The sequence below is a fragment of the Teleopsis dalmanni genome, chromosome 2 (assembly GCF_002237135.1).
Source record: "Teleopsis dalmanni isolate 2A chromosome 2, ASM223713v2, whole genome shotgun sequence".
NCBI lineage: Eukaryota > Metazoa > Arthropoda > Insecta > Diptera > Diopsidae > Teleopsis > Teleopsis dalmanni.
In genome coordinates, this window is record NC_051847.1 from 234200200 (window position 1) to 234215642 (window position 15443).

The following is a 15443-nucleotide window of genomic DNA, read 5'->3' on the forward strand; positions in this document are numbered from 1 at the left end:
ACAATCCCAATACAATTTGATTTTATTTTATTTGATGACACTTTAGACGTTCTCAAAGTGACAAACAGAATGATGTTTCACGGTTCTATATATCTCCTGTTAAGATCTTCTAGCTCTCTTATGAAGTACTTACTTCTTCAGCGAAGGAAAACTTGCAGATTGTAATTAAAGATATGGAAAAGATTGCACTAGTTTCTTCGTCGATAAGTGCATAAGAGAGTAAACTCAAAGTAAAAGTCAACTTCATTCCTACACAAAATTTGCTTGTCAAAAATTATGGCAAAATGCATTCAGATGCGAATGGATAAAGTAGAATATGTCGTGTGAACATTATAATGATGTCACAGGTAATGATTGCTCGTTTTGTTCCAACCAATTAATAATGCTCTCAGACTAGATTATTACTATATTAATACTATTATATATAAAACATTTTGTATATGTTATATTATATATTATATTTGTTACATATTACCAATAGAATATAAAAATCTAAATGCATCTCACCTCTTTTTTTATTTGTTGTATCTAAGGTTAGCAACAATATTATTTATTCAATAGTACTTAGTTTAATGTAGAAGAAAGTATATAATTAAAGTCCATTGAGGTTGCCAAAAAAATTACAGATTGTTTAAATTAAGAAAAGAATTTAAATTTATTCTTTTAGGTTATTGTAGTGGTACATCTGAAGATGTTCACTGAAATCTATTTAGTATTGAAATTTAGTTGAACGTAATTAGTGTCGACCTTTTCTTCTGCTATATGGTATTTTATATAATAATTAAAAAATTTATTAAATAATGAATAATATAGTGATAATATTTTAAAAATCACGTCCACATTCTAGAAGTAGTTTAAGATGACGTCAAGACTATATAAAATTGGCATAACAACCCTAAGCGCTGTGGTAGGAGGTGCGTTAGCCACATGGACGTTTGAACACAGAAATTCTGCATATCAGGTAAAATTATATAGATTCTAATACGTACATATGTATGTATACAAAATTAAATGTTTCTCAATATTGTTGTAGGTCAATAACGCTATGGTAAGACCGCCTAAAAGAAAACGTACACTTCCCGCTCGTGCAGAGCAAATAAAATCCCTACAAAGTGGAGATGAATATGATATTCTAATTATTGGAGGTGGTGCTACAGGTGCTGGGTGTGCTTTAGATGCCGTAACAAGAGGGCTTAAAACAGCCATGGTGGAGGCTGATGACTTCGCTAGTGGAACGTCATCCCGATCTACTAAGCTTATACATGGAGGTGTTCGATATCTACAGAAGGCTATACTTGGTGTATGTTTTTAAATAATTTTATTTATACATCATGAAAAATAAATGTTATGTTATTATAGCTTTAATAATATTTACTTTATTATTAATTAGTTACTATAAGCATTTTCAACTTAGTTTATTTACTATTTATTATGTTAGCTGGATTTTGAACAATATCGTATGGTAAAAGAAGCTCTACAAGAACGTGCTGCCATGCTTGAAGCAGCGCCTCATTTAGCACATCCATTGCCTATTATGTTGCCAGTCTATCAGTAAGTTTCTGATGCTTATATAATTTAATTTCATGTGTTTATTAATAAATAATTTAAGGTGGTGGCAAGTTCCTTACTACTGGGTTGGAATTAAATGTTACGATCTTGTAGCCGGTGATAGAAATGTTAAAAGTTCTTACTATTTATCGAAAAAGGATGCTTTAGAGCTATTTCCAATGTTGAAAAAAGATAAGCTATGTGGAGCTATTGTTTATTATGATGGTATTTGACTTTTTTATGAAAATTTATATTATTGTTATTACAAAAAACTTATTCTTAAGGCCAGCAAGATGATGCTAGAATGTGTTTGGCTGTATCATTAACAGCTGCAAGACACGGAGCTACTGTGTGCAATCACGTTGAAGTGATGGAGCTTTTGAAGAAAGATGATGGTACTGGAAAAAAAGTTTTGTGTGGTGCAAAAGTGAAAGATCATATATCTGGCAAAGAGTTTACAGTTAAAGCAAAGTGCATTGTGAATGCAACTGGGCCTTTTACTGATGCTATACGTAAAATGGATGACCCGGATGTCAAAATTATTTGTTCTCCAAGTTCTGGAGTACATATCGTGCTCCCTGGCTATTATAGTCCAGATCAAATGGGTTTGCTGGATCCTTCTACATCCGATGGTCGAGTAATTTTCTTTTTGCCATGGCAAAGGCAAACAATTGCAGGTACAACGGATTTGCCCTGCGAGATAACGCATAATCCCAAACCAACTGAAGATGAAATTCAATTTATTCTAAGTGAAATTAAAAATTACTTAAATGCTGATGTTGAAGTTCGACGTGGTGATGTTTTATCAGCATGGAGTGGTATTAGACCCTTAGTATCGGATCCTAATAAGGATGATACACAATCATTAGCTAGAAATCATATTGTTCATGTAAGCAAATCAAATCTTGTTACAATTGCTGGGGGCAAATGGACTACTTATAGAGCTATGGCAGAGCATACAATAGATGCTGCTATTAAAGGTATGGTAATATTATTTTTTGATAGTGTATAATAAAAACTAGAATAATAATATTATAATTTTATGATTATAGCGTGTAATCTAAAACCAGAAAGATCAGATGCTGTAACTTCACTTTTAAAAATAGAAGGTGGTCAAGGATGGACTCCCACAATGTATATTCGCTTAGTGCAAGATTTTGGTTTAGAATGTGAGGTTGCTCAACATTTAGCTAAATCTTACGGAGATCGGGCCTTTGCAGTTTCAAAAATGGCTTCACTTACTGGTAAACGTTGGCCAATTATTGGTAATAGAATACATCCAGAATTTCCTTATATTGATGCTGAAATTCGTTATGGCGTTCGCGAATATGCTTGTAATGCGGTTGATATGATTGCTAGACGTTTACGTTTGGCCTTTTTAAACGTACAAGCTGCTTCTGAAGCACTACCTGTTATTGTTGATATAATGGGTGAAGAATTGAAGTGGAGCAAGGACGAAAAAGAGGTAATTTCTATATTTTTTATAAATAAATATTTTTAGTTAGTTAACTACATTTTCTGTACTTTTTAATAACAAACAATTGTATATCTGAAAAATGCACCACCTACATAAATTCCTTATTATAGTACACAAAAGCCTTGAGCATATTATATTATCCGTCCTTTATCGGGGAGAGTTTGCTTTTTTGGTATCCACGCTTAGGTGTTTAAATAATGTACCTTACTGGATATCGACGATATTTTATATCTGTAACAGAAGCATATGTAGGCAATTTTCTTATTAAAGTAGATAAATCTGGAAACATCAGACTCCAATTAGCATATTTATATTTATTTTATATTTATAAAATAAAAATAATATTAATGTCTGTATATAGCAAAAGTTTTTAACCATTCAAAAAATTGCAAGCCTTAATCAATTTAAGTTTCATGCCGTGATGAAAAATGTGCCTTTCAGTAACTATTGTCGTAATTTGGGATAAAAACAAAAACATCCTTCACATCCGCTGTACCAAGTCACTTTTTAGATAATCAACTGTCTAGTCAACTTCTAGATACTGAGTTGGTTTTAAAGACAAAATACCTACAAAACGTTAAATACCTACAAGACTAATTAGATCCTCACCACTTACTCCATTACACCAGTCAATTTATTTGTACATTGTATGAAGGAGCTTTAACCGCAATATTGGAATAAGAATCAATAATTCTGTACGTCACATATAGTAGTCAAAAAAATTTGACATTATAGGTAATGCTTTCCAAAACATTTTTTTATAAGAAATAACATTAATGTTTGTATATATTCGCTACTTTATATAAATAATATATATATCTTTTGAATTTATAGAAACAAATTAAAGTAGCACAGGAATTTTTGGCAAATGAAATGGGTCAAATGGTTAATAGAGCATCGAAAGAGAGAATTCCCATCAAATTATCGCAAGAAGAAATACAAACGTATATTAAACGCTTCCAACTTATCGATAAGGATAAGAAAGGATATGTTTCCATTAATGATATTCGTAGAGCATTGAAGGTAAATAATATAAGTAAATTATATTATCAAAAGTTTTTATTAAATGTTAATATTTTAATATAATATATTTAAAATGCTACTGTAAGAATTTTGGCGATGGCGATGTATCTGGGGAGCAATTGCATGAAATTTTGAGGGAAATCGACACAAACATGAATGGACAAGTCGAATTAGACGAATACTTACAAGTAAAATTAAATTACTTATAATAATTTCTAAATATTTTAACTATTTTTGTTTTTAACGTTGTAGATGATGTCGGCTATAAAAACTGGAGATGTTGCATATTCTCGTTTTGCCCGTATGGCTGAACTCGAAGAACAAAAACATGAGGCTGCTCAATTAAAACAAAAAATAAGCGTTGATCGATCAGGCGGAGGCTTATAAATATGTAATGCCTTCAAAAAAACGAATTAACAATTTATTACCAAAACTAAAAACTAAAGTTAAAATGACATAACACTTTTTTTCTGCTGTTTAAATTTTTACATAAATAAACGTTTAAGAGTGGCTAATTAAATTTAATTTTTTTTTAATTCACTATCAATTTATTTATTCACTATAATAATATTGTTAATATAAGGAAATTTGATGTAAATCATAATCTATTCTAAAAATATATATTCTGTTATTTTTATTTTATTCTTATATACATACATATTACATATTTATATTAAAACTTATAATTATTTTGCTATATATGTAGGTACGATTGACATTGGAGTACTTACTTATATATTCCACACTATAATAGTCGAAAATTCGTTTGAGCATAAAACAAATATTGTTTTTGTATATCTATTTAGATTATATTTACAATTGTAAAAGAATTTATATTTAAAATTAAGATTCTGAATATTCGTTTAGGAATACTCGTTGCTGCGCATTTTGTATATCGTATTTGGCAGTAAAGTCTTTTTCTCCATCTTTCTCAAGTTGATTTAGTCTTTTCTTGTTTAATGAGTAGGACGCAGCTATAATTAAACTAAATGATACTATACAAACTAGCAATGTTCCATATTTTAGTGTCAATTGTATTGCATTTATTCCAACTGTGCTTATATAGAGTTTGCTAATTATTTCTTCTGTGTAATCACTTGGTGTTATTTCTATCCAGATCAGTGGTAAAATAGTAAAATCCTCGAAACGTTCAATTTGTCCTTTATAGATAGAAAAGACATCATGTAATTATTGTCACGTTAAATTTTTTTAATAATAAATATTTTCTACTCACGTTTAATTAAATTTGTTTTTTGTACTGCAATATTTATTTGTATACGTGAAGCACCTCCAATAGGAAAAGCAAATCTTGGATGAATATCGGCGAAAGTTTGATGTAAATTTGCATCAGGATTAATTCCTTCCAAGTGTTTATATACTTCTTTATCTCCAGAAAAGAAATGTGGAAAAGAAGGATATATAGGAGCACCATTATAACATTTAGTAGCATTTATGACACCACTTGGCAAACATTTTTCAGTATTATGACAGTAACAAGCATTATTTAAGTTTGTTTGTGGATTACCAAAAACTGTGAGTGGTGTACGATATCGTAACGCATCTATATCATCAAAAATTGTGACTTCTTTCTCAAATTCCAAAGGCACCTTTCTACATAGAACTTGTAGAAAAACATTTAGTTGTGTACGATTTTCTATCAAATAAGGTGGAAACATTGATGCATCTGAGCCATCTATTCTGTTACACTCTGGCTCACTCCAAAAGTCCATTGTTGGCATACCATTAAATTGAGTTATTGTACTAAATTTACGTATATCATCAACTCCAGTATTTATTTGCAAAGAATCAACACTAGTTCCATTACGCTAATATAATATATAGAAAATACAAATTATATATAAAGATATTATATATTCCTCTACTAACATTCATTAAAAGTCCAAAATGCGTATTTCCAGTTCCAAAATCAAGGGCTACAATTCTATCACGATAACCCCATAAGAAATTGTGAGCAGTGAGCCTTTTAAAAACGTCTTCTTTAAATGAGTTAATAAGACCGGTTGCTCCTAGTTTTTTAAACCGATTCATTTTTTCTATTTTTACTGCAGCTGTCAATAAGGGAACATTTGGTAAAATAAATGTGTCATGTTGGCCACATGTTGACTTCTCTGGCAAGAACTCGTACGATCTGTGATCCTAACAAAATAAGTTATTTTTATATAATTTATAAAGAAATTATATAATTACACAAACTTACCCTAAATGTAACAGTGAAGTTTTTATTGAAGGATACATTCACTTTCGTTGTATGTTCTCTGTATGTTAAAGGACCGATATCTTCCACTTTTATTTTCTCCTCCAGTCCTAACAAATATTCTTTAATATTTGTATAATTAAATATGTGTACTTTTAGTAGAGTGTCATATTTCGGTTGGGGACTTTTCCAACTTTCCGCAGTTTCAGAATTTTCTGCTAGTACTATATTCTTTTTTATTGGTTAATATATGTTTAAGTCAAAATAAATGTAACATACCGAAAGCATTGTGTCATTGTAGTACTCAGTAAACCACATTACAAAAAGTCCTGTTGCACTGATGACAAATAGAAGAAACATAACACCTAAAACTAAAAAACATAATAAAACGAATAAAAATATCATACCAAATAACTTTTTCAAAAATATATATATATACTTTATAATCTTATACTTTATATAAGATTATATACTTATAATCTTATACTTTATATATAAATATATATGAGAAACCATGCTTTTTTTTTAAGTGGATAAAAAAGGAAATAAATTAAAAAAATTTATCTTAAATATTTTTGCTTTCTTTAAAATAATTAACTAATGTTCCAGATGTTTTTGATGTGTGCAGTATTTAGTATGGCTATCAACTCTTTATGTAAGGTCCTAACGATCGTCTGATTCATCTCAAAGTGTTAAAAAAAGAACTAATACTTTGAATTTGAAAATAAAAAATGACCATAGAGAGTGATATTTGACTTGAAAGATGTTATTCGAGTAATGATTGACTAAATATGTGCATATAAATAGGACTTAATTCGAACTTATGCTAATTTTATGGTGCACCAAAGATTACTTTGTGTATTGAATATGAAAATAATCATAAGATATTTCAAGTCCACATCGTGTTAATTAAAAATTCCGAATACTATTTGAGCGTAGGTTACTTACCCACACAGGCAATTAAAAATTAATTGCTAAGAAGTCTTGATATTGTTAATATATCGATCACTTGTATAGTATAACATGATCAGATGCATATATCGATTTAAGAATGGATTGTTGTCATAATATAATTATTATAAATTAGTATATAAATTAAAATATCACCATATTAATCTTTATCGATATGCTTGTAAAGCTAGAAAATTTCTCATACATTTTTATCATTTAGAACAGGACTGTCCAAACCAGATGCAATCGCGGGCCAATACAAATCACTATACAGATTGGAGGGGCGAATGTTCGTAATTGTTTTTGACAAAAATAAAAATACAGTTATAATATTACATTTAGTTTTATAAATTTATCAATTCATTTATTTGGTATACCATTAAAATTAAACCATGTGGTTTTACCAGTACTAGATTAAAAACATTTCGCGGGCCGCACAAACATTAGCCTCTGGCCACATATAGCTCGATGGGCGTGGACAGTCCTGATTTAGAATATCTATTTAAAGCTAACCAGCTAGATTAGCTTTAGATTAAATAAAAATCGTAGCCCAGAGTATGTCAATGATAGGTTATACCGGCAAACTTTGAGATTCCACTGAAATCTCAGTGATTCATTTTTTTCTATGTATGGTTTGAAAGGATAACAGAAAAAAAATTGATCGCAATATTGGTGGGTCTTTTTTGTGAATAGTTTCTGTTTTGTATTATTTAATCTTTTGCTCCTTAGAAAATCAACTGAACGCCAATATATACATTTTCCAGTGTATTCTTATACGCGAAAAATTAATAACGGTAAAAAATAAAAGAAAAAGAATACAACATATTAATTTTAAATTATCAAATCAATTGGTTTTATATGATTTCCGGTTACTTGTAGCGCCATAAAGGTCATTGCTCGTAAAGTTAGCTTATCTCTCAACTGTCTCTAAGGTGTCTGCACTATATTTAATTTTGTTTGGAAAATTTACAATTTTTTTGCTGACTTTAAAATTTTCTAGAGATGATTTTTTTTAAATAAGTCAAAAAATTTTCTTATGGTAGTGTACGGCTTATTGATAGTATTATTAAAACTATAATGACTGAAAATTTAATTATAAAAACCAGTTGTAATAAAGAATATTCAATGTACATACAATATTTGAGAACGGTATCGCTCAAGTAATTATAAATAAATTTTTTACATACATATAGTATGTGTAGATACATTTTTTACTCACGTATAAAAGTGCCGAGTTCATTTCTTTGTTGTTGGTCTTTCGTTCTTTTGTTGAATGCAACTATTTGATTGAAGAGACTCTCGCTCTTTTTAGAATTCCTGAGTTCTGCACTAATTTTAGAGGAATTATTCTTGTCCATACTGTGAGTGCAAAAAGATTCTTGTTCTTCTTTGATTCTGTCATTATATATGGGTAAATGACTGTTCACATTTTCGAAATCGGAATTCATTTCTTTGTTTAATCTGAAATTATCTAAAATCGTTGTTCGATTTATTCAAAAAGAAAAAAAAACGTGATAGTTCAAATAATATTTAAAAAAAATGTTAATAATTAAATTTAAAAAAACAAAATAATATACGTATTATAATAGTTTTTGCCATTAATTTAATAAACGTACAAAACTATACATATTGTGTTTAGGCTTTAGATTATAAGTATTTATTTTAAGTTAAAAAAAATTATTTTTTAAGAAATATTGTCATGTTAGGACAGAAAATCAACTTATAACGAATATATAAATAATAATAAGAATTTGAAGAATATGCCATTGTGTCTTGATCTTTAATCACTAGATCTAGCATTTTTGTAACCATATTGTGGTTCAAAGTTATATTCTTTGTGAAAAGAACAAAAGAACATCTTTGTATGAGCATTTTAAAAAGAAATAAAAAAAATATTCCAGTTATGAAGAACCTGGTTATGAAGAGAAATGTAGCCAGTCATAAAAATGTCTTATTTACATAAAAATACTTAAATTCACTAATTTTTTTTAGTCCACTTACATTTTTTTATTGTTAAAAAAACAGCACATTATTTAAGATATTAATAAACAAATTATTTATTTATTTCAATGGTAAAAAAACTATAAGTGTGTAAAATACTTTATAGATGTTTACAAATACAATAATTACATGAAATTGGCAAGATTTATATAAATCCTGCTATTGTATCTGTTATTGTGTCACAGTATTATTCTTTCTGTAATTTTTATATAGCCGTCCATTACTAAGAGAAGTTACTAACAGGGGAGAGAGAGAAAAATTTTCAACAAGGTTTACTAAAGTAATTAGGAATTAATAAAAAGAAACAACTACCTGTGGACCAAATAAACTAAAAACGGATTTAAAAATTATAAAAAGGATAGTAAATAAAACGTACTGTGGTATTAACGCACTTAAATCCTTATCGCAGTACCTGATATTTTTCTCAATTAACGTTCAAAGTTATTAATATCGAAATTAAGCTTTTTATTTTCCATTCTCTAATTTCATTCGTTTGAATGTGATTTCGCATGATGGTCTTTTGAAAACCGAAACTGAAAGTTAAAGTTAATAATTAATCAGATCGAAATATGATAATCAATTCATATTATGATCTCGTATAAAATATATAGTAAAAATAAAATAGCAAAAATGCAAAATTTCAAAACTCCGAAAATAGTATCAAAACATTTATTGGATTTTAACAGGACTGTGAACCGCATACATTTTTAAATGCATTTGGTTTAGTCAATTTCATGAGTTCAGTACAAAACTCTTTATCTAAACTCAGTAAAAATTGCATATAATAATGTACAAGAATTTTTCCGGCTTATATTATAGTTTAGGTAATTAAACTATTAATTACATAAGTCCTAAGAAATGAAAGTTTGTTTAAAAATTAATAATTTTTAATTAACTTTTTATTCAAGTTTGTTTTTATTAATTTATATATATGTATATAAATACTTATATAATGTTTTCTTACTAAAACTTTAATACGTTTTTTAAATTTATTTGTTGTTTCATATAATTAATATTCATATAACTATTAAATAGTTATATGATTTTAGATAATTTTGCTTGTTGAATATTTTTTTTGAATAGTTTTTTTTTAGTTTTAATATTTTTATCATAAATGTAACAATGTAACGTTTATATATATATATATTATATCCATGTCTGCACGCTCAACTTTTTTAACTTTAAAATGACCTTAAACTACAACTTATATTCACAAAATATTGGTCTCCATTAGGTTATATACACAAGAGAGAATAATATAAAAGCAGGCAACAAATAATGCCTCCACAAACAGAATAGTATTGAAATTTAATAACTAAAAATAAAAATATAAGTAATTAATTCAATTATTCAACAGTTAGTTAATGATTTCGTTCTAATATAATTTAGCAAGTGAATTTGTTAATAAAAACTTTTACAGTAAATTCATAAAATATCAGAAAAATGTTCGAACATAAAAGTCAAATACGGCTTTGAGTCAGTTAATTAATGAACGCAGACTCTGAGCTTAGAATTTAGCAGGGCACGAGTTCTATTCCTGTTACTTGCAGTAACAAATAAACAAAAAATTATTTACCGCTGATGATGGGTATTTGGCAATACTCAAAACAGCTGTATGATCAGCCAAAAATTCAATTAATTAAAATAATATTAAAAGAGTTTTTGTTGTTGTAGTTCATTACTCTTCAATAAAAAACTTTTTATTTATTTTTTATTATATATTAAATTATTAATTTATTATAAGGGTAATTTTTTGATATAGTTTTTATATTTTATAGTATATTAAATTATTAATTTATTAAAAGGGTAATTTTTTGATATAGTTTTGGAGAGTTAGTTCAATTAATTAAAATAATATAAAAATAATTATTGTTGTTGTATTCCATTACTTTTCGAAAAAAACCTCTTTATTTTTTTTTTTTTTATATATATAATTATTATTAATTTTTATTAAAAAGTTTATTTTTTGGTTTAGTTTTGTTGAATTTTTTATTAACACTATAATTACAAATGTAATTTTTACATCAATTAATGCACTATTTTCATTTTACGGATTATATATCTTGTTGAAGTTCAACAATTTAAGAAATTTAAAATTCATTTATAATATGTATAATGCAGTTATTATTATTAATTTAATTATTAATTTTTTTTTTAATATTTTTATAATTGATTTATAATACATATAATGCTTTATTAATATTTTTTTTAACAATTATTTTTTACAGCTTATTCTAAATTTTCTCACTAATTTAGCACGAAAGTGCTTTAGTAAAGCTAGTAAGAGTTTCTCGATAAATTTATAAACGTGTACAATATGTGATTATTGTATATAAATGATTTGTTTTTGTTATCGTTCAATCAGGCTATTTAGCGAGATTAACTGTTTATTTACCCCTCTTATCAGCAAAATTTTGGAGAGTTGCGATGGGTCAATCAAAAAAAATTGACAGTTCACAATTTGTTCACTCAGCAGGAAATACGAACACATAACAAGATTTAAGAGATTATTTTTCACTTATATTTTTAATATTCTATATAAATTGAACATTATTTTAATTTTAAATCTTGTATAAAACCTTTGACTTTTCTGAGTTTTATCTTTTGTACACAAATAAAATGAAATGACCTAATTTTATTTGCGTTTTGTTTCACGACTTGTACTCTTATGTTTTTGTTTTGGTTGCGATTGGTAATCTATATTTTTCTATTTAAAGCGATTTAAGATTATTTGGCATGTGTTCTTTGTTGTTAAACTTTTTCAAAAGCAGTACAAATTTGCGTCGTCTGAAAATGAAAATTTTAATAATCTAAGTGCTGCTTGATAGAATAATTATAATTAAACTAGTTCTACAACATTATGCGGAAAACACTTTTGTGCACAAACAATATTGAAAAACTGTATTAAAACCTGTTCGGTACTTTACACAGCAACTCACTGGAATAGTATTCCACAGATCGTTCGCTCAGTTCTTAAGTTAGCAATATCCATTCGTTATACTCTCCTTAATGATCAAGTCGCAAATCGTATATTTTTATAAAATTTATATTTATATTTACATGATTTTGATTTTATTATCGAGTAGCAGAGGCTTGCATTCAATATTCTGTACAATTTAAATTTAAAAAAAATTGTTTTTTAAAGTTTTAATTTAAGTCTTTGAACAAGGAAGTTATTGAACTTTTATGTGAAGGACATCCAGTTATATGTTTAATTATATATACATATATTAATATTTTTTAAAATTTTTTTGGCAGCAGCTCTATTTTTTGGCAACTCTATTTTAAAATATAATATTATATTTAATTAAATTTTTTTTATTATAAATATATGTATGTTTTTCACATTTGTGAATTTATTTTAAAATAATTTTATTTAATATTATTTTTATTATCCTTACTTTGAGAATTTAAAAATATATTATTATTTTAAAAAAACACGGAATTTATTTTAAACGAATTGTTACACCGCCAAGTCAATGATAAGTTGGAAGTGACGACTAAGTACTGATAAGTCTGTTGAAACCTTATACAGCATTCATAATTAATTCAAATAATCACTTAATACAATAAAAATTTAATACATTTAATAATAAATATGTACACAATCTCTTCATATATTGTATATATTGTAGATAGGTATGTAAATGAGTGTATGTATAATAGCAAAACAGCTTCGCAGTGGTTTAATGTAATCGTTTAATTTTTATATGATTTGCGTTTATGTTTTTTAATAAAAAACATGAAAACAGTATAAGAAGAACAAGAACTTTGTATTTAAATAAAATTCTAGTAAATTGGGTCAATATTGAAAATATTCGACTATATCTGACTAAAATATCTATTTAAAGACACATCCATTAAATAAATGCATAAAATAATAACAAATTGTCTAAGGTCAGGTTAGTAACTTCTTTCTGAGTACTTTTATTGTGAGGCGATTGGCCGTAAAAACATTTGATAAGATTTTTGTGCAAATATAGAATAAATTATATGAATTTAATTGTGAAGAGGTTTTAATAAAGAAATACAAGTGCTAAAGAAGTGTACGATAAAATTGTTTAATATTTTATAGCACTTTATCTTGACGGTTCAGTTTTTTTAAATCAATTACGTTTTTTGCAATTAATATATAGAGGGTTAACAGCATGCCCTTTTCGAATTTTTAATGTGAATAATTCTTAACTGTCAAAATCACATATTTTAATATTCCAATGTTTCTTTTTTGAATTGGCCAGTACAAGTTCAAATAACAAAGATTTATTAGAAGTCCAATAGAAATGGATAACTGTCTCCATCTTGATCCTATTCGGCTTCAATTTTAATCTCACTCATTCCAAAATTATTGTTACTGTTATATAATTTCCTGCGTTCTCATCATCATTTTCTATTTACATCCTAATCTATGTATACGTCTTTGTAATTCCTCTTATGTTATCCGTTTTATAGATCTTGGCGAACTAGAACACTAACAGGAGCATTCAGAAGTTGCTTGGTAACTTGGTAAGTCTGTAATCGGTGCAGTGATAAAATAACAAACATCTTAATGCCCATTGTTCATGTTTTCTCGGTGAAATGAAAAAATAAACACTCGTAATTTTAATATGGAGTAGAGTTAATCTACTTAAGTTTGTCACCAGAGGACGCAGTGCGCACGTGTCTAGTATAATAAACTAATAGTATAATTATTAATACGAACTTGTGTAAAAATTTTTATATTGATGACACTTAAAAACCATTAAATGTTTGTTTGATCTATACTAAGGCTCTCCAAAGCACGGCCCGCGGCAAATGTTTGTGCGGCCCGTGACATGTTTTTAATCTCGTCTGGTAAAACCACATTGTTTTATTTTTATGGTACACCAAATAAATGAATTTAAATTGATAAATTAATAAAACTAAATTTAATATTATAACCGTATTTTTATTTTTGTCGAAAATAATTATGAACGTATGTATTTGTTTCTGTAGCCCCCAATCTATACAATGATTTGTATTGGTTTGGACACCCCTGATCTATACCAATCAAAAATTAATTTCTTGGGAGATTTCTTACTTTGAAAAATTGACAGCGGTGAGCACTTTAACTAAATAAAGACTCAACCTTTATGCTTTCTATGTTCGCAATTGTTATAATAATGAAAATAATAATTTTGGAAAAAATTTAATATACTCTAATTTCATGATATGGAAATAGCAATTATTCTCAGAATATTTGTGATTTTTTGAAATTGAAAAGCTGAAAATGAATAGTTGAACAATTCAAATGATTGAAAATTACAAAGTTGATATGAATTTTCAAGAATTCTGACATTCGGATATAGTATAGATATCATGGATCTTTCGATAACTATACCATATGATCCATAAGCAAAATTAGGGGGAGGAATTATTTCAATAAAAAATTATGATTTTATTAAAAATTTAAAAAGTAGATCCTTTTGAGAGCATGGGTATATGTCGTGGTAAATTTCAATATATTTATTAGTATCAGTTATTAAGAAAAATATTAATTTATTAAGAATTGCATGTACATTGTTTAAAGATGTTGAGATCATGGGTCTATGCCGTGTTAATGAAACTTTGTATGTATGTTCATATAATTGAGTGAAAAAGTACATGCATATGTATGTATACAATATAAACTTTACACATTCCTTGTAACAAATTAAAAATCATTGATTTTTCTTATTAAAGTTCGAATAGGTTATCGTCAACTGTAGTGAACTACAGCTAAATATTTTTGCGTATTTCTTCTTATCACAACTAAGTAAAACTGATATGTATACATGCGTACATGTAAATATATATATACATATATATATTATTATTATTACGATGTACACATCGAATGGGTGCAAATAATTCCGATCATCTTATCAGCTTTTATAAATGCGCTAGTGAAATATTTAAGTACATTCAACTTTGTACAAGCATTTTAATTTTATCAGTTTTAAGTTTCTTTCCTATATTTACTCTCTTTTCTATTTGCACATACATATGTACAAAAATATTAAAATAAGCATATCCTTTATTTTTTTTAGAATCTTTTTATTAACTGTAATTTATATCTGTACTTACTTATACATATGTAAATAAGTACATACTTATAACTTTGTGAAATTCAAATGGACAAAGGATATTTTCTTATTTACATATCTAAATAAATTTATAAATATTTGCATGATAATTCTTTTTATTATACCTTTAAGTCTATATATATGCACA

The 15443-nt window shown here is 27.0% G+C and overlaps 2 protein-coding genes across 4 annotated transcripts; one reads left to right on the forward strand and one right to left on the reverse strand.

The window, feature by feature from the left end:
• The first annotated feature begins 674 nt into the window (after positions 1-674).
• LOC119684900 (glycerol-3-phosphate dehydrogenase, mitochondrial) lies at positions 675-4568 on the forward strand. Its single transcript, XM_038099035.1, has 10 exons — positions 675-765; positions 848-961; positions 1034-1300; positions 1439-1551; positions 1610-1773; positions 1833-2528; positions 2601-3013; positions 3860-4048; positions 4135-4236; positions 4301-4568. The coding sequence occupies exons 2-10, from the start codon at positions 860-862 to the stop codon at positions 4433-4435; spliced, it is 2181 nt and encodes a 726-aa protein (XP_037954963.1). The 5' UTR covers positions 675-765; positions 848-859; the 3' UTR covers positions 4436-4568.
• LOC119684901 (lysosome membrane protein 2) lies at positions 4469-12700 on the reverse strand. 3 transcript variants are annotated; one of them, XM_038099037.1, is made up of 7 exons: positions 12617-12700; positions 8434-8685; positions 6543-6634; positions 6267-6494; positions 5936-6205; positions 5283-5874; positions 4469-5208 (listed from the first exon to the last, which is right to left on the reverse strand). In XM_038099037.1, the coding sequence occupies exons 2-7, from the start codon at positions 8660-8662 to the stop codon at positions 4892-4894; spliced, it is 1728 nt and encodes a 575-aa protein (XP_037954965.1). In that variant the 5' UTR covers positions 8663-8685; positions 12617-12700; the 3' UTR covers positions 4469-4891. The 3 variants fall into 3 exon arrangements, with proteins under 3 accessions (XP_037954965.1, XP_037954966.1, XP_037954964.1); XM_038099038.1 differs by lacking the exon at positions 12617-12700 and adding an exon at positions 12155-12259; XM_038099036.1 differs by lacking the exon at positions 12617-12700 and adding an exon at positions 11611-11752.
• Between the last annotated feature and the right edge of the window lie 2743 nt (positions 12701-15443).